General features: G+C 46.1%; 2 protein-coding genes across 2 annotated transcripts in view; one reads left to right on the top strand and one right to left on the bottom strand.

Annotated features, from left to right (window-relative positions):
• The window catches only part of LOC309702568 (uncharacterized protein), a 1,257,380-nt gene that overhangs the window by 58,362 nt on the left and 1,176,867 nt on the right, over nt 1-22,151 (bottom strand). Inside the window, exon 32 of the mRNA XM_082527161.1 lies at nt 12,312-12,488. Within this exon, the coding sequence (XP_082383287.1) occupies nt 12,312-12,488 (177 nt within the window). The remainder of the gene's footprint in view (nt 1-12,311; nt 12,489-22,151) is intronic.
• On the top strand, nt 1,116-6,785 carry LOC309702621 (histone H1-like). Its single transcript, XM_082527256.1, has 2 exons — nt 1,116-2,179; nt 4,938-6,785. Exon 1 carries the CDS (start codon nt 1,745-1,747, stop codon nt 2,129-2,131), a length of 387 nt encoding a protein of 128 aa, XP_082383382.1. The 5' UTR covers nt 1,116-1,744; the 3' UTR covers nt 2,132-2,179; nt 4,938-6,785.

Raw genomic sequence — 22,151 nt, 5'->3', positions numbered from 1 at the left:
CTCCACAGCTGCGTGGGTGCACGCGAATGCGGTCGCGCGGGTTTCACGCGGACCTGAGCCGTGCGGTTAATCGCAGGCTTATAAATGGAAGAGATTAAGATGTTAAGAAGTTTTCAGAAAACACACCAGCCTTGGAGAGCTGTGGAGAAGGCCAGCCCACATCAGCAGCACTTAAGATATGCTCTGGTGAATGGCTTTCCCCCCACCCCTTGCTGACACAATGTTTATTCTTTAGCTTGCCCTGATCGACAGCAGCCTGTGTGCCAGACCATAGATTTAATTGAGGTGGATAGTTGTTAAAAGTAATCTACATTAAGCTTGTGGTTGCTTAAATTCAGTACAATGACATGTGAGGTGAAGTGATATAGGTAAATATTTAAACTAATGAAGTGCATAGAGGCACTTGACCTGTGTGGAAGACTGTCGTCTTATTATGAACCATTGTTGAGATATACAGCACGCCTGTGAAAACAACTAATATGCTGCAACTACTGTGTGATGTCGCGTTGCAGTTTTGTTTTTGTTTTTCTGAGCTGATGAGCAAGCTACACGTTATCAGATCAAGAGCTGTCTGGGAACTACTCAAAGAGGGGGAAACAGGGAGTGTGCAGCGTTTCCGTGAGCAGTTTTCCTGCATCTTGACTTGTGTGTAGAGTGTTCATAACATCAGCATCATGTTTTTGTTTATTTGTTTTGTTGGGTTGAAAATAATTAAATAAATGTGTGATCATGCCTATGGATCACCATGGCACATATCTCCAGCCATATGATTTATTTATGCAGATGAAAAAGTGAGTGTGAATGTGTCTGACATCACAGTGTTTTTGTGCACTGTGCAAAAGTGATTGCCTCTGATTGTGAGTGAGAGCAGTGATTTTGCAGACCACCAGCTATTGTGAAGAAAAAAAAAAGAGTGAAAAAGAGACAAATTACATTGTAGACGAAGAGAAATAATCATAGGAAAAAGGTTTTGTGTTGATCAGCCGAAAAACAACTACAATGTCATTTTCTGCTTTTAAGAAAGGATTGTTCACACAAACACAGACAGAGAGAGAGATGTGTGTTGATTAAACAGTGATGATGATAATGAACATGTTTTAGTTTGTCACTTTCAGGTGAAAAGCAGACCTGAATCAATTTTCCACATGCAGCAGTCGGAAGAAAGTTATAGTTTAACATCATTGGAAACATGCAGGCCAAGTTTCTGGCTGACTTATTTAAAGCGCAATGTGTATGTGTCTCTCAACCTCACAAGCAAGCAAGCTCTCACCCCTCCCTGAAGACAAGGAATGCAGCTCCAAAGCAATAACATGATAAAGAGACAGCATCAAGTCCTGAGCAAAAAAGTCCCAACAAGCAGCAGCAATGTGGATAAACAGCAGCAGAAGAAGAAAGCAAACCCATCTTCCTGTCTGATTGGATGAATTCCACGGAAGGGCGAGCAAGATGGCGGCGTGAAGAAGAGTTTTTGTTTGAGTTCTCAGCACGAGACACTTATTTGACGTCTTTCTGGCTTTCGGGACTTTTTTGGAGATCAGCGCGCTAAGCTTGCTGGATCTGAGGCCAGGTTCTGCGGCGGCAGCATGTCGAAATTCTCAAAAAGGACTGAGTGACTCGGGCAAGCCACATGAAAGAAATGGACCCTTCATGATGCGTTCAACGTGCCAGCGCTGTGGTGGGAAAGGCTCCATCATAAACACGCCCTGCGCCCTGCGCCGAGGTTCAGGCCAAGAAGAAGAAGACGATGACTTCCAAGCCCAAGAAGGTCAGCCTCAGCGTGGGCGAGCTGATTGTGAAAGCCATGGCCGCTTCCAAGGAGCGCAACGGCCTGTCCGTGGCCGCTCTCAAGAAGGCTCTGGCTGCCGGAGGCTACGATGTGGACAAGAACAAGGCCCGTGTCAAGACCGCCATCAAGAGTCTGGTGGCGAAGGGCACTCTGGTGCAGACCAAGGGCACCGGGGCCTCCGGATCCTTCAAGATGAACAGGGTTACTGAGACCAAAGCTAAGACGCCCGCCGCGGCCAAAGCCAAGAAACCGGCAGCAGCTGCTAAGAAGTCGCCCAAGAAGGCAGCAGCAGCACTTCAGCTACTAGACAGGACAAAGCTGAAGGAGAACTGCCGGGACTGTTGAAGTGGGAGAGGACAAAAGAGTGAGAGGACAACAGAGTGAGAAGACTAGGTGAGAACACATAGGAATTATTTAATGTGGGAAATCAAAATTTGGGTTAGCAAACCTGGGGAAAAGAAAACTGACTGCTTAAGTTGGAAAATTGAGACGGAGTCTGAAACATTGCGAAAATAGAAACATATACAAAATCACACACACACAAGCAGAACATGCATTAACCCTACTAACAATTCCAAACACAAAATGACTCATGAGGACTCATAGCACATTAGTTAAGAAATGATTAAATAATAGCAGAGAAATGTGTAGGAAAGGCACAAACACCCATGCAATGAAAATTAGCTTGTTATCTTTCATCAGTGTTAAAATAGTGTCAATTTAGCAGACACTTGTTCTCAAATACTGAATTTATCCAATAAAAAAAAAATTTGACTCTCCAGGTTGCAGGACAACAGTTTAACTTTTGTGGGAAAAAAGATCCTGGTTTGACCAACCAGTGATCAGACAATAAATTTAGTTGTTAATATAGTAAATTGGGAGAAGCTTCCTGCTTGATTAATGCAGCACAAGTGATTTACTGTATGAGGGAAATTGTCTTTTGTGATACTATTTTGAACATGCTTTTCTGTCGTCCTGTCAACTTAGTGGGTTAATAGCTGATATGCAAATTAGTTGATCGGTTTTAGATTAATGAAAGGTGTCTGAATTCTAGTATGAGTGAATGAGATGTGTTGGAGTTGTTGTGTGTTGAGTGGAGACTCTAAAACACTGAGTTTCCTGCTTTGATGTGCGAGTGAATCCTGTATTTAGATACACAACTCTGAATACGTCAGAACAGACTGTTTTGTGAAGTGCATGACAGCATGTCACATGTTTTATGATGAATGGAAAAGGAAAATTGAATAAAATAGATCTGTGGCCTAAATGAGTGAAGAACACAGACCTGGTGATTAAACTCATAAGTTAAAGAAGACATTAGGGTTATGTTGTGAGTGGTGCAGCTGATGGTTGGTTTGGAGTGAATCTAGCTGATGATTCTTCTCCTGTTGTGAAGTTGATGAGGAGTTTGTGTCATGACTTAGCAAGGCCTTTTTATTTTGATACTTTCACAGTGCACTGAAAGTTTTGTTCGATAATCTCTGTTCTTTAAGCAGATCTGCACGTCGGGAATTAAAAGCGCTACACGTCGTCGAGAAAATTGTGCCAAGTGAGTTCTCCACATTTAAATGGACTCTGGAGAAAGCCACTTATTTGGGACAATTATTAAATGACAGTCCCAGTCCAAAAGGATTCAGCGATGTAATCCAAACTAAAGTTCTTCTTTTTCTTTTTGAAATGACGTCATTTTGCTGAGAGTGGAAACTAAATGCGACGATAGGTTCCACTATCAGCAAAGAAAGAAAGAATGAATGCATGAATGAGTGAGTGAAAGGAAAACAAACTGACTGACTGGTAAAAGCTGACAAAAGCTGACAAGACTTTACTGATGTAACACGACTGTGTGAAGTTGACCCCCGCCTGGCAGGGGTGCAGATGAGTCTGTGTGTGCTTCCCTTTACAGAAGCAGAAAGATGACAGCAACACTCGAGGTTGCGTGATGATTTAACATTTTAAATGCCATTTTCTGTGTCTGTGAATTTACTATGTGTGTGTCATTCACTAGCTTGTGTGCTCACAGAGATAACTGTGACAAAGTATGCATACGCCTGCGCAAGCGCTAACATTTGCATTTTCGTTTTTACAGCATTACGGTTCTTCATGTGTTTGATCATGTGATTTATAGGAATACTGGCTAATGTTTCTCTACTACAAGATTTCTGGGTTTATGTGTGAAGAAAACTGTAGTTACAGGCTATATGTTGATGGAGAAATTAATATAGTTTGAGACATACTGTGATGAGACCAGTGTTACTGTTTCCACAGCGAGTGTTAACTTTATGGTGTTTTATGGCACCTCTAGAATCCGTTGACCTGTGTCTGACCTCCGTCTGACCACAGTCAATGTGTATTGCTAATGTTTGTTTCTTTGAGAATGCTGTAGTAGATTCAGCTGAAGCGGACAAGTGACATGAGTACAACAAATAAGAGATTACGGTATTTATGGAATAGTTTATTATGGGCTCATTTGCTGGCCACTTTTGAACCCATAATAATAATATATGAGTGGAGTGACTTTGCTTAAGAGAAGTCACTGATTACATTAATGTTAACAGAGTACATGGGATAATCCATGTCTGAGGTGAATTAGGGTAATAGTTGTAGTTACTGATTTGAGAAAACCTGCACATGACACTTGTCTTGCTGATGTTGAATGCTTATTACTCTTATGATACAATTGTTTACAGGTATGAAGTTTGATTTCACTTCCAGATTTTGCTTTCCAGGCCGTGATGGTGTGTATGCAGGCTCCTGGGAGAGCCAGGTGTTAAGCAAACTTAATATGCAACACACGCTAACATCTTTTATTGCAGGGTTACGGAGCTACTCCGGAGGAGGTGCCCTGATGTTGCCTGGGACATGATCTAGCTAATCTTTTTCTTTAAGACAGGGATCCAGGTTTGGTGAGTTGACGCATGGGAATGTCCATGCGTCAAGAGGTGGAGTGCAAGGATTAACATTAAACAATGTTTACTATTATTGTTGCAGTGATTTGTGTGATTAGCTGTTTATTTACAAGTATTAAACCTATGCAAGTGGTGCATCCATGTTCAGATGAGGCTTTGATGGCCTATAAGTGAAGTTCACTGAACTAAAGAATGTGGTTTGATGATTGTTGACATGCTCTCCAAATAGAAGTTTTTCTTCTTAGCAAGGAAATACAGGTGCAGCAGTAATCTCCTGAGAAATCTTCAGAGGCCCAGTGAGAAGCGTGAACCATTCCAGGCATAGCCGACAGCCAGGCAGTGGTTGAGGTCAAAGGTCAAGCTGGTTGGGGCCCATCATGAGATCAGACCTTGGAGCCACAGCAAGGACCATGAAACTGCCTGCAAAATAGAGGAGAGGATCGTCCACAAGATGGGAGCTGAGGCCAGGAGAGAGGCTTCAGGAGGATCAGAGATCATCTTCAGCACAGCAGACATCACACAGAGAGCTGTGCTACTGAGCTTCCAGGAGATTTTAAATAAAATGAAAGATTCAATATTGACGCTGAGGAAGACAACTAAGGTGTACGACGTGCTCTGCCTTAAACCTTCAGCAGCGTTGGAACATGAAAACTCGTGGGATGAGGGGAGCGTGCCAAGCTCCATCGACAGCGTAGAAGCAGTTCGAGGATGACATCATGATTCTGTGAAAAGCACAGGAACCAGAAGCTATGGTGGTGATGACAGCAGTTTCCTATGAACATCACCTAATGCTGTGCCACTATACTGTGCATACGATGACACTCTGAAGGCTGCTGGGATCATAACAGCAGTAAGACAACTGAACCCAGCACCCTTTCCACAGAGGTGTTTCTCTGCAGAGCGTGGACAATTAAGGAGTCATAAATATCCCCCTCACAAGACGAAGGTCTGAAGTCAGGTGATGGGGGCTGGTAAGAGGCCATAAAACTAGAGTGCTGAGAGGTCTGCAGCTTTGGAAATAGCTGAGACCCATGTTGACGAACCACAAAACTAACTGGTATGTTTGAATGTTTATTCTACATACATTTGGACTCTGGTCCTATGGACAACGAAACAACTAGAAGAGACATTCATGACGCCCTGCAGAACTCAAACCACTCTGCAGAGAGACATGTGATTTGCACACCCGGAGGAAGCACCACCAAGCTGAGATGTTTTTGAAAATGTTACTTTCTTAGTTTCACTATTAAATTAACAATTTCTTTGGTTGCTCGTAAGATGCAGTTTGCCATGAGATGAGCTCAATGAATGGGGTAACTGCTAATACATTTATTAAACTGTGTACCTGTTACAGTAATTTAGGGTGATTTGACATATGCTGAGTAAAAAAAATGTTTACATTGAAACTGTCAGACATGAGGTATGCATAACTGGGAACTTTCTAGCATAAAGGTCAAAAACGGGGGAATGTTAGAGTTTGTATTGTTGATTGTCATTTATGCTTAGAAATATTTAACCATAGATGCTTAGAGGTGTATAATCAATTGTGTAGTGATAAGTTGTGTGATCTTTAACAGGCTACAGAGGCTTGGTGTGCATTCCACACTAGAATGCACACCTACATCCTGGGAGCACGGGAAGAGGTCGCATCTTGTTTTAATTGTTTTATGGTAGGATTAACGTAGCTACGTCTGTTCTAGTCTAAGTGCTTTTCTGTTTAGATGAACTGCTGGACTTCCTCACCGGGGGGGGGTCTAGTCTACCCTCTTCCTGACCAAGGATGTTTGACCCTTTGATCAGCAACACACACACACAACACACACACACACACACACACACACACACACACACACACACAGGCAAGGTACTCTTTGTTTGTATGTAGATGTCGTATGTTAATGAACCTATGCATATTCATGTAACCTCAATAAAAAGACAGTGTTACGGGAGGACGGACGAGACCAACTGGAGTCAAGCGGTTGTCCGGTTCTCTCCCGTGCACGAGTAACATGAAGAAGTTTGCCTACTTGTGTCTTGCTTGCAGTGTAATTATATTGTCTTAACGTTCCAGCGAATAGGTTTATGCTACAAACCTATCAACGAGCACAGACGTCGGAGGGAAGCACGCACACGGGGTTCAAGGGAGCAACGGGGAGTTATTGTGTTTACAGTTTTTCACTGTGAATAAAGAGCACTGTTTGCATCGCAGAGTCTGCGTTTTGGGTCCTCCTTTCCCCACATCCCCACGGTCTGCCAGTGACAGAATGATCCCGCCAACCACCATGGACCCAGCAAACTCAGGAGTTGCCACGGAGGAGACATCGCTCACGCAGCTATGGGATTACTGCCGGAGCGTAATCCAGGCTGTAGACCCACCCAAGAGACATATACAGGTAGTGTTCTTTGACAATTATCTCTCATCCACTACCTTCACCACAAACATTCTGGACATTAACAAACTTAGGCACCTGGTCGCTAGTTTAAGGGAGAGCTCGAGTTTTGAACTATTTGGCTTGGGTGGTCCGAGCATGGACAGTTCGGCTGCTCTCCTAGAGACTCTAGCCGCTTGGTTTTTCACGCGTCGGCGGAGGGCTTTCCCGTCGGTGCTCGCGGCACAATCGTTTGATCCGCCGTTACGGAAGGCATGCCGCACTCTCTACCATCATCCCATTACGCCTCAACCCACTCCTGCGGTTTCAGCCCAGTCAGCTGGCAACGGACCAACAGCGCTCTTCACCGCAGTGAGTAAACCCGACTCGTTTGTGTCTATTAATCATGTCATTGAAAATCACAACCCAGATGAACAGCAGAAGACTGTTTCCATACACCCGGCCCCGCCTTCACAGAGGAGAAGGCGTCCTCGCAAGCAGCGTTCAACCACATCCACACTCACTCCTGTGCTGGTCGAAGACTCAGGACCAGCGGCTCTGGATGCCACAGTGAGTAAAATGGACTCTGCCGGTGTTATAAATTCCCTTTCTGTAAACATAAAAATAGAAACTGTTTGCTGTACCTCCAAAGACCCAGCAAATATTCCCTCTGAGACTGTAAGCTGGGAGCTAGGGAGTTCCGAGCATACAGACCCAAATGACTTTTTGGCTCAGTCTGGCCGCATGGAGACGGAGGTTCTCCCCAGGGCTTCCCCAGAGACCGAACTGGAGGTCTCAGTTGCCTCTGGACCCCTGGAATTTGTTGGGCCAGCTGTAACATTTTCATCCTCTCCACCCTTCATAGTAGCCATCTCACCTTCACCTCAGCCTGCTGCCCAGCTGGTGGCTCAGTCTTCAGTCCTGTCAGCCTCTCACCTTCATCCTCAGTTGGAGGTCGATATGCCGGCCGGACCACCTCTGCCATCATTTCACCCATCTGTCCCTGCATCGCTGTCCAGTCTACCGGGAGTGGCTGCCACACCATCGTCGCCTCCGGATCATCCATCTGTGGCTGAAGCGCAGCCGCCAACTCATCCGCCTGCAGTCGCCCCTCAGCCGTCTGCTTCACTGGCCGCTACCTCACCACCCGCACCTGCCCTGCCCGAGTGGGAGCTCTGCGGGCCCCAGTGGGTGCTCAGCGAACAGGAGGAGCTCGCGCTGCCGGAGCAGGAGCTCGCGCTGCCGGAGCAGGAGCTCGCGCTGCCGGAGCAGGAGCTCGCGCTGCCAGCCGAGGAGGAGCTCGCGCTGCCAGCCGAGGAGGAGCTCGCGCTGCCAGCCGAGGAGGAGCTCGCGCTGCCAGCCGAGGAGCCCGGCGAGCCGGAGGAGCTCGCGCTGCCAGCCGAGGAGGAGCTCAGCGAGCGGGAGCCGGAGCTCAGCGGGCCGCCAGCCGAGGAGCAGCTCAGCGAGCCGGAGGAGCTCAGCATGCCCGAGCAGGAGCTCAGCGAGCCGGAGGAGCTCAGCATGCCCGAGCAGGAGCTCAGCGAGCCGCAGGAGCTCAGCGAGCCGCAGGAGCTCAGCGAGCCGCAGGAGCTCAGCATGCCCGAGCAGGAGCTCAGCATGCCCGAGCAGGAGCTCAGCATGCCCGAGCAGGAGCAGCTCAGCGAGCCGGAGCAGGAGCAGCTCAGCGAGCCGGAGCAGGAGCAGCTCAGCGAACCACCAGCAGAGGAGCTCGGCGAGCGGAGGGAACAACCGGCGCTGCCAGCAGCCGAGGAGGAGCTCTCGCTGCCAGCAGCCGAGGAGGGACCCGCTCAGCCGGAGCCGGAGATCAGCGGACCGGAGGGACCTCCACGTCTAGCGCGGCCTCCTCGCCATCTACGTCCGGTGCGTCCACGTCAGCGATCGGCGCGTCATGGACCTGGTGCCACGCCTCGCTGTTGCTCACCGGAGCAGCGCCGCCGCCACCGGACCCGTGGCAGGCCACCAGAACCGTTCCGCCGCCACCGGACCCGTGGCAGGCCGCCGGAGGAGCAGCGCCGCCGCCACCGGACCCGTGGCAGGCCGCCAGAACCGTTCCGCCGCCACCGGACCCGTGGCAGGCCGCCGGAGGAGCAGCGCCGCTGCCACCGGACCCGTGGCAGGCCCCCTGAACTGTTTTGCTGCTGCTGCCGGACCCGGGGCCGTCCGCCGGAGCTGCTACGTCGCCGCCGTTGGGCTCAAGGTAGGCCCCCTGAACTCTTTTGTTATGTTGATGGGCCGCCTGAGACTGTTTTGTGGCGTTTTTTCTTTTTGTTGCTCCGCTGCGGGATGCGCGGTCGGACTCTGGGACTGTGGCCTTGGGGGGGTTGTTTTCTTTGGGGGTTTTTGCTTGTTTTGGTTCTGCCCTCCGTCCTGGACCTCCCGCCGCCCGCCCTGGGTTGGTTGTACTGTTTTTGGTTTGTGTTTTTGGGTCGTCGGGAGCCGACCCTTAGAGGGGGGGTACTGTCAGGGTCCTGGGACTGGGCGACCCAGGATCCCTGGGCAGTCATGGACCTGTGTATTATTATTATTATGTATTTTTGGTGTCGTTTCTCCTTCTCTGTGCGTGTACATATGTGTGTTTCTCTGTGCTGTGTTAGTCTGTGTCCCACTCATATGTTTAGGCGAGGTATGGGTGTGTATGTCTGCGGGTGTGCCTGGAGGATGGAGCTCGGCCACCTGCAGGCCTGAGGGGTGTGGCCCTGCGGAGGGACTGGCCACACCCGAAGCCACACACCTGCCGCTGATCAGGGCTCGTCGGGGGAGCTACTTAGGAGAGTCTTGGAGCTCCCACCGACGCGGGATCATTGAGTTATCGTACCAAGTTAGTGTGTCAGCATATGTCTGTGTTGTTCGTATATGCCCGCCGAGGGTTAGTGTTGACGGCTGCCTCTATGGTTTCCCTGCAGGAGGAAGAGTGGTCCAGAAAGGCAGCATGCACGGGGTGTGCGGAAACACAACAGCGGGGAGCACGAGCACGAGCACAGACGTCGGAGGGAAGCATGCACACGGGGTTCAAGGGAGCAACGGGGAGTTATTGTGTTTACAGTTTTTCACTGTGAATAAAGAGCACTGTTTGCATCGCAGAGTCTGCGTTTTGGGTCCTCCTTTCCCCACATCCCCACGGTCTGCCAGCCAGACCGTGACAAATACGGGTGCTCCAGAGGAGGAATTGGGGCTTGTCTCACTGGGAGGGTCCCTATCGAGTGTTATTGACTACACCCACAGCCTGTAAAATTGCAGAGAGACCATCTTGGATTCATCAGAGCCACTGCGAGAAAGTAGAGCTTTCTTGCAGTGGAGTGTAAGGGGTGTTTCACCAGGTATCAGTAGGTCCAGTGGCGAGGGAGGAGTGCTGATTGAGCTCAGCTCGCACTCTCATTCTCTCCAGCCACTGACCAACTTTAGGCTTACTGATACATTTGGGTGAGACCAACCTCAAGCATGAAGTGTTCTCAGGTGATGACTGGCTTCTTACTACTGGCAACGGCTCTATTCATCAGACTATCCGACCTGCAGAAACCCATACACAAGCCGAGATAAGTGCAACACTGAAAGAACATCACACACTCATTTGCTTCCAGCACTTTCATACAAACATCTACTGTCATTATTGTCACCAAACTCTGTGGATCCTTTAGTGCAAATTCAAATGGGATCAAATGGTCAGACAAAAGAGGGTTATGAAGAAATATGATGAAATGTTGTGTATTAGCAGCAAGTTATTGAATCATTTTCCTCAGAAACCAAACAAAATGATTGACAAACATGTTTTTACAAACTCAGTGTTGGACTTGGATCAGCAGGATAAGCTGATGTTTAAAGGCATTTGAGTCTCGCTGTATGAGAGTCCAGTTATTACTCAATATTTATGGATGATGTTCTTTCAGTGTTGCACTTTGTAGACGCTCCCTGAGCCTCACAGCCAGCTGCACATGGACCAGCTGACATTACCCAGCATTAGAGGCGGCTGTAAAAAAATGGATTTTCCTATTTAAATGGTTTGAATTTGAATAAAGCGATGTTGATTCATTCAATCCTGAATCGATTATTAATATAAATGTATTTTGCCAGAATCTCAGGTTAAAGCTCCCAAAAGTATTTCAACAACAAGCAAACAGATAAAACAGTAAATGAGAGCAGCTAAACACACAAAGATGGAAACACAGAGCGTGGATCGTTCACTCAACGGCACGTACACGGACACGCCGTCGGGGCTGAAAGTGGACAGCTCACAGATCCTGGAGCTGCAGGTTTCATGTGTCTCCAAGCAAAACTGACTGAACCAGCAGCAGAAGAAGATCCAAACTACGCTTTACGTTTGATGAACATCGTCATGAATTCTCTCTGACTTTGACCTTTACTTCCTGCACAGCTCTCTCTCTCTCAGTGTACTTCAAGAACAGTTTACCTTCAAAAATCTGTTTCCTGCATTATTCACTGCTTATTACGCACCAGTCTGCTGTTGTGTTCACTGCTGTCGGCCTCCGAAAACAAAGCCTCATTTCTGCTGTTCAATACTGAAGAAATTTAAAGCTTTTAAAATGATGACAGATTACAAACTCTCAGCTGTGTCTGTAATCAAACCTCTGTAACTTTGCTTCACTTCAGCAGCATCAGCTCATGTTCACATGTTGATTCATGGTTTGCTTCAGTTTTTGATGGACTGCAGAATATTTTGAAGGTTATCTGCTATAAAAAGCCAGAACAGGAAAATCTGCTTCATGTGTTTCTGTTTGATCCTCAGTGACTTTGACACAAAGGCCTCTGCTGTGATGATCACACCTCTGATCAAGTCTCACAGTGTCAGCTTTGTTTTTATACATATGGATATGTGCTGATAAATGATCAGAATTATAATATTTCCCACTGTCTGCTGTGTGCCGTGACCTTTGACCTGCTAAAGACAGTCAGCTGTGGATTATTCATTGTTGTGTCTGATACTTAGAACTGTGAGGTAGAACACTACACAGTTAATCAGGGTCCCCTCTCTCTGAATCAGGAAAGGTGGGCAGGCCGCGTGTGGGCCGCAGGCCATACGTTGAGTCTCACTGTTTGAAATGTGAACATTGTTCTGCTGCAGTCAATGGACTAAACCAGAGAAGAAGAAAACAGACTTTACCATGAAGATCCTCAGTGTGGATCAGTATAATATCAGCCTGATGTCTGCAGTTTAGTGTCAGCACAACTTTCACATCATATTCATCTCAGCACAACTAAAACATGCTGACTGACCCCAGAGTTTCAAGTCCACATCCTGGACTCTCCAGGAAACCACACAGATGCTTCACTCCTGAATCCTGCAGCTTGTAGTTGTAGCTCAGGTCCAGCTGTCTCAGATGGGAGGGGTTGGACTTCAGTGCTGCTGCCAGATAATCACAGCTGATCTCTGACAAACCACAGTCGATCAATCTGTATAAAGAATGAAAGATGTAAGTTTATTAGACAAAGTGTGAGCTTGAAATCATTCAGTGTTTCATCATCTGTTCAGAGCTGAAGAAGGTTCAGAATGTAGAAGTTTAGAAAATGGAAACTCCAAACAGCTGAAGCCAACAGGAAGCAGCTTCAAACAAACACAACAAGAGAAAAAACTCTGAATGTTTCACATTAAAGTCGTACATTTATCATAAAAACAGGACAAAGACTTGAAAAAGTCGTGTTTTTCCTTCCAGGAACCACAAGGCTTCACTTTTAAAGGTGAAGTGTGAAAGAAATGGACATATTTGAAGTCCAACACCTTTTTCCAGTCACATTATTAAAGCAGACAAACTACAAGCTCATTTTCATTCCAACAAGTCATCTTCTGACCTGGACTAACAACACTGGTCTCTATGTGCAGCTGGCTGTGAGACCAGTGCTCAGGGAGCGTCTACAAAGTGCAACACTGAAAGAACATCACACGCTCATTTGCTTCCATCATCCAACCTGAAGAGGAAACAGAGACGGCTCCCCTTCAAAGTAAAAGCTGCTCCTTTTGGACACAGTATCAAAGAAAGTCTACAGTATAACATAGAAAAGACAGAACAAAGTTTTGGTTGTTTTTAAATTGTGCAGAAATGAAACTACACTAAGCTCAATTATGTGACAGACATTTCATCCCATGTCAGTTTGGCCTCATCCTGGGCCGGATTATCCAGCACACACTCTGACCACAGGCCCAGGGGCCACGCACAGCTGGGCTCCATCCAAGAGACAGGAAACAAACCAACACAATAATAAAAGCACCATGTGATCTTCTTACATCTTCAAGACAAACATAGTAAAAACATGAGCATATTTGTTTCCTGATAAAATGATGTGACAGGTAGAACAGAGTAAAGTGGTGGTGTTACAGCCTTTCTCCCCTCTGCTGCCGAGGCTGTTAGTCTCTCCCAAACTCAGCTACAGGACTTCCAAATGAATGAAAGCAGCAGAAGTGGCTTTACAAATGAAAGAGGAAGAGGAGAAGAAGAGGAGAGGGAGGCCACGCTGACCATCACTCCAGCTGAAAACATCACACTTCCATTAAAGTTGGTGAGAAAATGTTGAGCAGGATGAGCTGCTGGCTAATCTGGAGGCTGTAGCCGCAGCTCACAGTCACAGTGGATTTCCACTCATGAAAAAGCTCTGGCTGCTTCATTTCTCATCTCATATCAGAGACTTTAATGCTTCACTGAAGCTGTACTGTGATGCTTCCATATCCCAGTGAGGCCTCCATAATGATTTCAGCTGTTCTGTACACACACTGTGTGCCCTGTATGGCTCAAAGTCTCTGCAGCCTGTTTTTATCTGCTATCATCAGATCTTCATCATCCTCATTCACATCCCTCACACACTCTACAGCCTCATCAGCACTGACTTCATCTTCACTGACTGATGGAGCACAACATGAACCTGTGGAGGCTGAAACACTGTCCTGTCAAACATCTCCCCGTCACCACTCCACTTCTGTCAGCCTTTAAATGAACCCTGCTCAAGTCTGTCACTTCTGTTTGGAGCCAAAAGGAAAAACTGTTGTTCAGTCGTTTGGAAAGACAACATTTCTGAAAGCACTCAAACTTCTTCATATTTGTCTTCAGAAACATCCTGAACATTTAGGAACTGAAGAAAGTTTCAAACATCCATCAAAGACCTGAAATATAGAAAAACAACAACAGCCACAGTCAGTGAACTCACCTCAGAGTCTCCAGTCGACAGTTTGGACTCTCCAGTCCAGCACACAGAAGCTTCACACCTGAATCCTGGAGGTTGTAGTTTCTACTCATGTCCAGCTCTGTCAGATGGGAGGGGTTGGACTTCAGAGATGAGGCCGCAACTTCACAGTGAGACTCTGAGAGTCCACACTGAGTCAGTCTGTGATGATAGAAAATATAAAATGTGTTATTATAAAAGCAAAAAATCTGCATTATAAACACAGACTGAATGTATATGAAGACAAAACAGAGTGAGGTCATAATCTGATGAATCTGCTCTTCACATCTGTGCTTCAGCTCCTCTTACTGTGTTTGACATGACACAACGATTGAGTCTCTCTCAGACCTGCAGACTTTTAATGAGAATCTTTGTTTGGCTTTAATCTGCAGATGAAGGAGGAAGATGGTGTCACATTTAGGCTTCCATAATGTCCACAGTCTGTCACTGAGATCTGATCCAGAGTCAGAGTGAAGACACACATTTGGACTGTTTCCTGTTTTGACTCCAGAACATTTTGAATGAGTTCAGCTCAGTGAAGAGTTCCAGCTGGAAAGATGATCTCTGTTTGCTAGCTGCTGTCAGGTACGACTGTTCACGTCCACACGCAGGAAAAACCTGCTGACTGTTACCAAACGGAGCAGAAATCTCATCACTGGACAATAATGATGAATGAACTCAGAGCTGCTGATATCAGATCTGATTTCAGGGGAACTAAACACAGAAATGATTGGCTCATTTTAGCTTTCTGAGCCATTATCTGCTGGTGTGTCGCTAGTTGGCAGAAAATGATTTGTATTCCTGTTCAGGGCTTCAGTGTTTATGAGTCCAGATCCAGGTGACAGCAAGTCAAAATGATGTTACCTGTCTGTGTCCAGCAGCAGCCTGTATTCACTTTGAATATTGTTATAACCTGACATGGATCAGTTTGTCTTTGATTGGTTTGTAAATGTCACTGTTTCCATTGGACCTGAGTGACGTACAAAGACAGAGAGGGAGAGAAAGGAGAGAGAGGATGGAGACAGCAAAGAGAGAGCAAACACAAACAGGTGAGAGTGGACAGGTGACCAAGGTCAGCAACCAATCAGAGAGCTTCTGTTTGACCCACAGTCACTGATGATGACTGCACATAACCAAGCAGTGTGTTACTCTGATATCAAATATGGATCCTGCTCTTATAATAATGATCATCAGATGATATTATTGTGTTATTTTGTAGCTGAATACGATGTTTGTGTGATTATCAGTGAAAGAAGCAGTGAGGAGGATGGAGAGAGAGAGAGGACAGAGGGTGAAGTTAGAAACACTAAAAGGATTTTTCATGGATTTCATGGATGATTTGAGTGATTTCCAGCAGGACACTTAAACATGTCAGTGGACGTCCTAAAGAACATATTCACTGATATGAAACGTGTCATTGAACAGGATTAATATCAGTGGAAACATGGTGGAAACAGCTGTGACTGCATGGATGTGACACACTTCAAATCTGTTCTCCACTCTTGGATTTGGGATCCATGGAGCTGCTGCTGAGTCTGTACAATAAAGGAATGGTGTGGAAGGTTGCAGCGTACGGACACAAACACTTTGTGGTTACAATCTGATTTTATTTTCAAAATTAAACTACTAACCTACACTGATCAATGATGTTAATGATCACATCTGGACTCACCGAGCCTTTCTGCAGTTCCTCACAGCTGGAATCAGTCTCTGTCGTCCCCGCTCTGATGTTTTGTACTTCTGCAGGATAAACTCATCTAGAACCTCCTCTGACATCTGCAGCATGAAGGCCAGAGCTGAGCACTGGATCTCAGAGAGTTTCTTCTCTGATCTGTTCTCTGACTTCAGGAACTCTTGGATCTCCTGAAATAATGAGAGGTGGTTCATCTCCATCAGACAGTGGAAGATGTTGATGCTTCTGTCAGGAGAGATTTCATAACTGTTCATCTTCTTCAGGTTGTTGATGACTCTCTGGATGGTTCCTGGACTGATCTCTGTCTGACCCAGCAGACCTACTAAGAGTCTCTGGTTGGACTCCAGACAGAGGCCATGAAGGAAGCGAACAAACAGGTCCAGGTGGCCATTTTTACTCTGGAGGGATTTCTCCATGGCTCGTTTAAGGAAATCATCCAGAGATGGTTTAATGTGGGGAAACCGAAGCAAATTAGTATAATCATGATAGTCAAAATCAAAGTCAGAATCATAACAAAAATCTCCCAGGAAGTCTTCCACCACCTTTGTCTTCCTGTTGGGGTGACAGTGGAACATGTAGACAGCAGCCAGAAACTCCTGGATGCTCAGATGAACAAAGCAGTAGACTGGTTTCTGGAAGATCACACACTCTCTTTTGAAGATCTCTGTACAAACTCCTGAGTACACCGAGGCCTCTGTCACATCCAGACCACACTGCTCCAGGTCTTCTTGGTAGAACATGTTTCCTTTCTCCAGATGTTCAAACGCCAGCCTCCCCAGCTTCAGAAGAACTTCCCTGTCAGCCTCCGTCAGCTCCTGTGGACTCGTCTCGTGTCCCTCATGGTACTTGTTCTTCTTCCTCTTTGTCTGAACCAGCAGGAAGTGTGAGTACATGTCAGTCAGGGTCTTGGGCAGCTCTCCTCTCTGCTCTGTAGTCAACATGTGCTCCAGAACTGTAGCAGTGATCCAGCAGAAGACTGGGATACTACACATGATGTGGAGGCTCCTGGATGTCTTCATGTGGGAGATGATTCTGCTGGACAGCTCTTCATCACTGAATCTCCTCCTGAAGTACTCCTCCTTCTGGGCGTCAGTGAAGCCTCGTACTTCTGTTAGCCTGTCAACACATGTAGGAGGGATCTGATTGGCTGCTGCGGGTCGGGAAGTTATCCAGACGAGAGCCGAGGGAAGCACATTCCCCTGGATGAGGTTTGTCAGCAGCTGGCTGACTGATGACTTCTGTGTGACATCAGACAGCAGCTTCCTGTTGGTGAAATCCAATGAAAGTCTGCTTTCATCCAGGCCGTCAAAGATGAACAAAAGCTGAGAGACAGCCAGCTTCTCTGCTGTGACCTTCTGTAATGTTGGATGGAAAACATGGAGCAGCTCCAGAAGACTGTACTGCTCATCTCTGATCAGGTTCAGCTCCCTGAATGAAAGCAGAACCAGCACACTGACATGTTGGTTCTCCAAGCCCTCTGCCCAGTCCAGAGTGAACTTCTGCACTGAGAAGGTTTTTCCAACACCAGCCACGCCGTTGGTCAGAACCACTCTGATGGGTCTCTGTTGGTCAGGTAAGGCTTTAAAGATGTCCTGGCACCTGATTGGAGCGTCATGGAGGGCGTCCATCTTGGAAGCTGTCTCCAGCTGCCTCACCTCATGTTGGGTATGAACCTCTTCACTCTGTCCCTCTGTGATGTAGAGCTCAGTGTAGATGGTATTGAGGAGGGTTCTACTTCCTGTTTCATCACTTCCTTCAGTCACACGTTCACATCTCCTCCTCAGACTGATCTTATGTTCATCTAAAACCTCCTGCAGACCAACATCTGCTGAAAGAAAGAAAAACAATGAGACTAAAGAGAAAGAAAACTCTTCAATGTCTGAACAACACAAGAAGTCCAGTTTTCAGAAATGAGTCCATCAGCAGACAGATGTTCAGTCTTACTTTGTACACAGCTGCTCTGACTGGCTGTCTGCAGTCCAGCTCTGCTTCTGGATCTTTCTCCACACTGGGGACAGGAGGAGTCTCCTGATGAAGCAGACTGGTCCCAGTATGAGGAGATGCACTGTCTGCAGAACCAGTGTCCACAGCTGGTAGAGACTGGATCCTTCAGGACGTCCTGACACAAAGCACAGCAGGACGGCTGCTCCTCCTCACAAACACCACTCCTCTTCCTCTCTCTGTGAACACATTTCTTCATCACTAAAACATTTACTGTCAGTGAAAAACATCCAGATGTGACCAAACTGCAGTTCCTCACAGTTCCTTTGGTTTCATCAACACTAATGAGCTGCTCTTCCTGTCTGCCTGTCTTATTAAACACTGAGTGATGAATACAAACTCAACACTTCCTGCAGACTTCCTGACTTCACAATAAAAGCTTTCCATCAGAGAGAGACAGTTATGACGTTCACTGTTTTACAGCCGCTGTGTGCAGATTATCTGGGTCAGTTCACTCTGAAGCAGCTTAGAAGTGTCCGTGTAGAGCCGTGGTCTGACACACAGAGACTTCTGATTTTCTCTATTTAAACAAACATGATGAAGATGAGCAGGTTTCTCTTCTAGTATAAACTCTGTGTCTCTCTGGCTGGCTCATGATGGCTTTTCAGGTTTTATGTTTTGCTCTCTCCTGCTATGGTTTTGCCTGCCTGGGTGGAGCTTGTAATGGCCTCTCGCTCTTGGTCCACCCAGCTATGATGATTACACCACCTGTTGCTGACTCACCTGGGCTTACCGGTAACCATTTAACGCTGCGGCATGGAGCAGTTCGTCACTGGGACATTGACCCTCCTGTGTTCATGATCTCAGCTCCTTGCTAAGAAATCTCTCTCTAAATTCACCAGTTGGGTTAACTTTGAGTAAATATTTCCCTGGACCTGGTTACAGACGCTTACCTGTGACTCCCGTGTGTGGCTGTGTGAGTGGAGACCCCCTCCTCAACTCACTGTACATATATAGAGCACTGTGGTTCACCCCTTTGGTAAATAAACTGTCACCTTTTTGTTTGTCAGAACTCAGTCTGTGCTTGAGTTCCTCTGTTAGCCATGACATTTTGTTGGTTCTCTCTCTTCAGGTCCCTGTAAGTGTTTGATCTAAAACATTATATTTATTCTGCTTTGATTGTTTTGTGTGCTGAGGGACATTGTTGAATGATCCACTTTTTCTTATCACTCAAATATCCTGATACTTTCAGAAAGTTGGAGAGCTCTCCTGGCTTGCTTAGTCTTTGCTCTGTACTGCAGTACTTGCACTGGTTTCACTGGACAAGTCTGCATGTGAATCTACAACTGATCTGACATTGTGGCACAAACACAGTAAACAAACACTACGAGCACCTTGTTTCATGTGCAGTGGCTTTCTTCTCATTCTGTTACTGAACACTGTATGAAAAGCCTCTCACTGCCAGCATCCTTCCAGCCCCACGACAACAAGACCAACTCACATCTTCACAACAACAAGAATTTTTCCCCTTTTCTTTGGAGAAACTGAGAAGCCAATAGGATTGTAGCTCAAACTTGCCCACAGTCCTGCTTCATCACTGCTCACTCCTACCTGTGTTGGTGCTCAGTGGACAGTCATTAGGGTTGCCAACTCCCTGAAAAATAAATAAGGGACACCTCGTGGCCCGGGCCGGGCAACCTAGTTGTCTTCACCCTTCCCAGTGTGGTAGCTCTTTTTTGTGTGTGTGAAATTATTTTTTAACCATTTGACGTGAATTTGATTTAAGCAGATGCATATTCTTTGTGATATGAACACATGGGAAACAAATGATCATTTGGCCATTTATTTTTAGCTCAAAATGACAACATTAACACAGTAAAACAGGTCTCTTTCTTAAACAGAAGCCTGTCATGCTTAACTTTTGAGAATATAAGTAAATCTTTCTTTAAAAGAACTCTGTCCTGCTTAACTTAAAATTATATAAATTAATAGAAAACAATAGAACGAAAAATATTCTTGTAACTGTGCACATTTAGTGCATTTAGTACAATTGGCTTCAGTTGAGGTATTATTTCAGCTTTTCTAAAGCTAATCAGCTGCTCCTGTTTGTAAACCCACTTGTTCCCATGATTACGCATCATAACTCATCATCATTATTAATCTATGTATTACTTTTATGTATTAGTGATCTATTTGTTGTAATCATCTATCCTTGCAGTTGTTTATTACACAAAATAAATTATATTATCACACTTCTGGCCACATAGCGCTGATATTCACTGCACATGCCCATATTAACCTTAACCAGAGGGTTTAAAAAACAAACCAGTGTTTACATACCATATCTGCTTCTGCCGTGGCCTGGTGGACAAGAAATTGGTTAAGGGTTCCCCGAGCTTTCACGCCCCTCATGTTCTTCATGTGCCCACCACTAGAAGCATGCCTATGGAAAAAGTGCGCCGGCACACAGTGCAGTGCGCTTTATAGGTGTTATGGTGACCTTTTCCCAGCCAGGTGTTTCCCTTTTCCCATTCCTCCCTGTACTTTTGCAGCCTTTTTTTCTTTCTCTGAGGGAAACAAACATTGCTGCTCTAATGCTGGGCTCACACTGTGCGATTTTTGGCCCATTTTGAGACGATTTTTGAGTCGTGCGACCGATTTGGTGATCGGCCCGATTTTGGCCTTCATCGTGCATCGTGTAGTATACGTGGGGTAACGAGAAGCGATTAACACCTCGAGCAGCTCCCGATCATCAATCGCTCGTTTGCTCACGCGCAAACACGTAAACGTCGGTGAAAAAGACGGAGCAGCACGGCTGTGCAGCGTGTGATCTGGACACAAGCGATGGAGGCACAACTGTAGAACTTTGGAAAGCTCATCCGAGCCTTTTCGATGTGGCGTCACAAAATTATCACGACCACAACAACCGTGAAAATAGTTGGATTTACACTGCTGCTCAATCACAGCTGCCTGATCAATGTTTTTCATTAGCAATTTAGCAAAGTTGATGGTGGTGGTGGTTTGTGTGTCTGTGTGAGTGAAAGACAGAGAGAGCGACAGATTTTCTGTTATAACCTTCATGTTATGGAGGCACAGTGTGAGCACTCAGGTCGCATCAGAGCATCGGGCGGTATAGTGTGAGACCTGCATCGTGACTTACCAACTTCTAACCCCTGCGAGTCAATCGTGCAGTTTGAGCAGGAGCTGAATAACGTGACTGAAAAAATCGCACAGTGTCTGCCCAGCTTTAGGTGTACTGTCGTCCGAGACTTGCACCGCAGTGTCGGCGTTTGTTTCCCTGTTGACCATGCTTCTTGTTGTGGTCATCTGTTGTCTTCCGGTATTTTCTCCGCAAGCGACCTTTCCTCGACCAATGAGATGAGCGGTAATCTGAATTGTCATAAGTGTGCTGTCAGCTCATTGGTCACAAAGCAGGAGAGGGGCTGGGAATTATGTTTTCCAACAAAGCGTTAATTCCATTAACATTTATAGACTACTTTTGATTCTCACTGTATTACGGGACAAAGTGCGTCCCTTATTAGCTCAATACGGGACAAAGTGCGTCCCTTATTAGCTCAATACGGGACAAAGTGCGTCCCTTATTAGCTCAATACGGGACGTGTGCTTTTGTTTCTAAATACGGGACGATTACGTTTTTTAAGGGACGGTTGGCAACCCTAACAGTCATAGCCTGCTGCTAGCATGAATGCTAAACGTACTGCTGTGGATGATCAGCAGAAAAACATGTGGTCAGTTTGACTGTTTGCTGTATTTAAAGTGTTTTTCTCAGTTCGTCTGTATTCAAAGTGCATTCGGGGCTTTAGCTGACAGCTCTTTGTGCTAACAAACTAAACTCTCTTAGTTTAAGCCAGCAGACTTTACCAAACACAAAGCCTGCTGCTGCCTCCATGGGTTAGCTTGTGTGACTGGTGTTTACAGCAATGAAATCTAAATCACACTAATGTGTCCTCCAAGGTGTTTGGTGGGAGCACTGAGTGAAACATAAGAGCTCTGGTTAAGCCTCATCAGCTGGATAGGCTGTCCACCCTAGTCCAGGCTTTAACTCAAATCTCTGATTGGCTTTCTAACAATTACCTTGTTAGAACAAGACAGAGACCATGATCATAGCTCCTCCTGATCTATATTCTAAAATCAGTCAAGTTGTTGCCCCTTTCTGTTCTTCTGCTGAGCCAAATATTCGAAATCTTGGAATAATATTTGACTCTTCTTTGGGCCTTGACTCACATGTAAAGTCTCTGTCTCGTTCCTGT

Source organism: Aulonocara stuartgranti, assembly GCF_965226115.1.
Source record: "Aulonocara stuartgranti genome assembly, chromosome: 3".
Classification (NCBI taxonomy): domain Eukaryota; kingdom Metazoa; phylum Chordata; class Actinopteri; order Cichliformes; family Cichlidae; genus Aulonocara; species Aulonocara stuartgranti.
The sequence above is the reverse complement of the archived record's forward strand: the minus strand, read 5'-3'. Positions and strand labels throughout refer to the sequence as shown.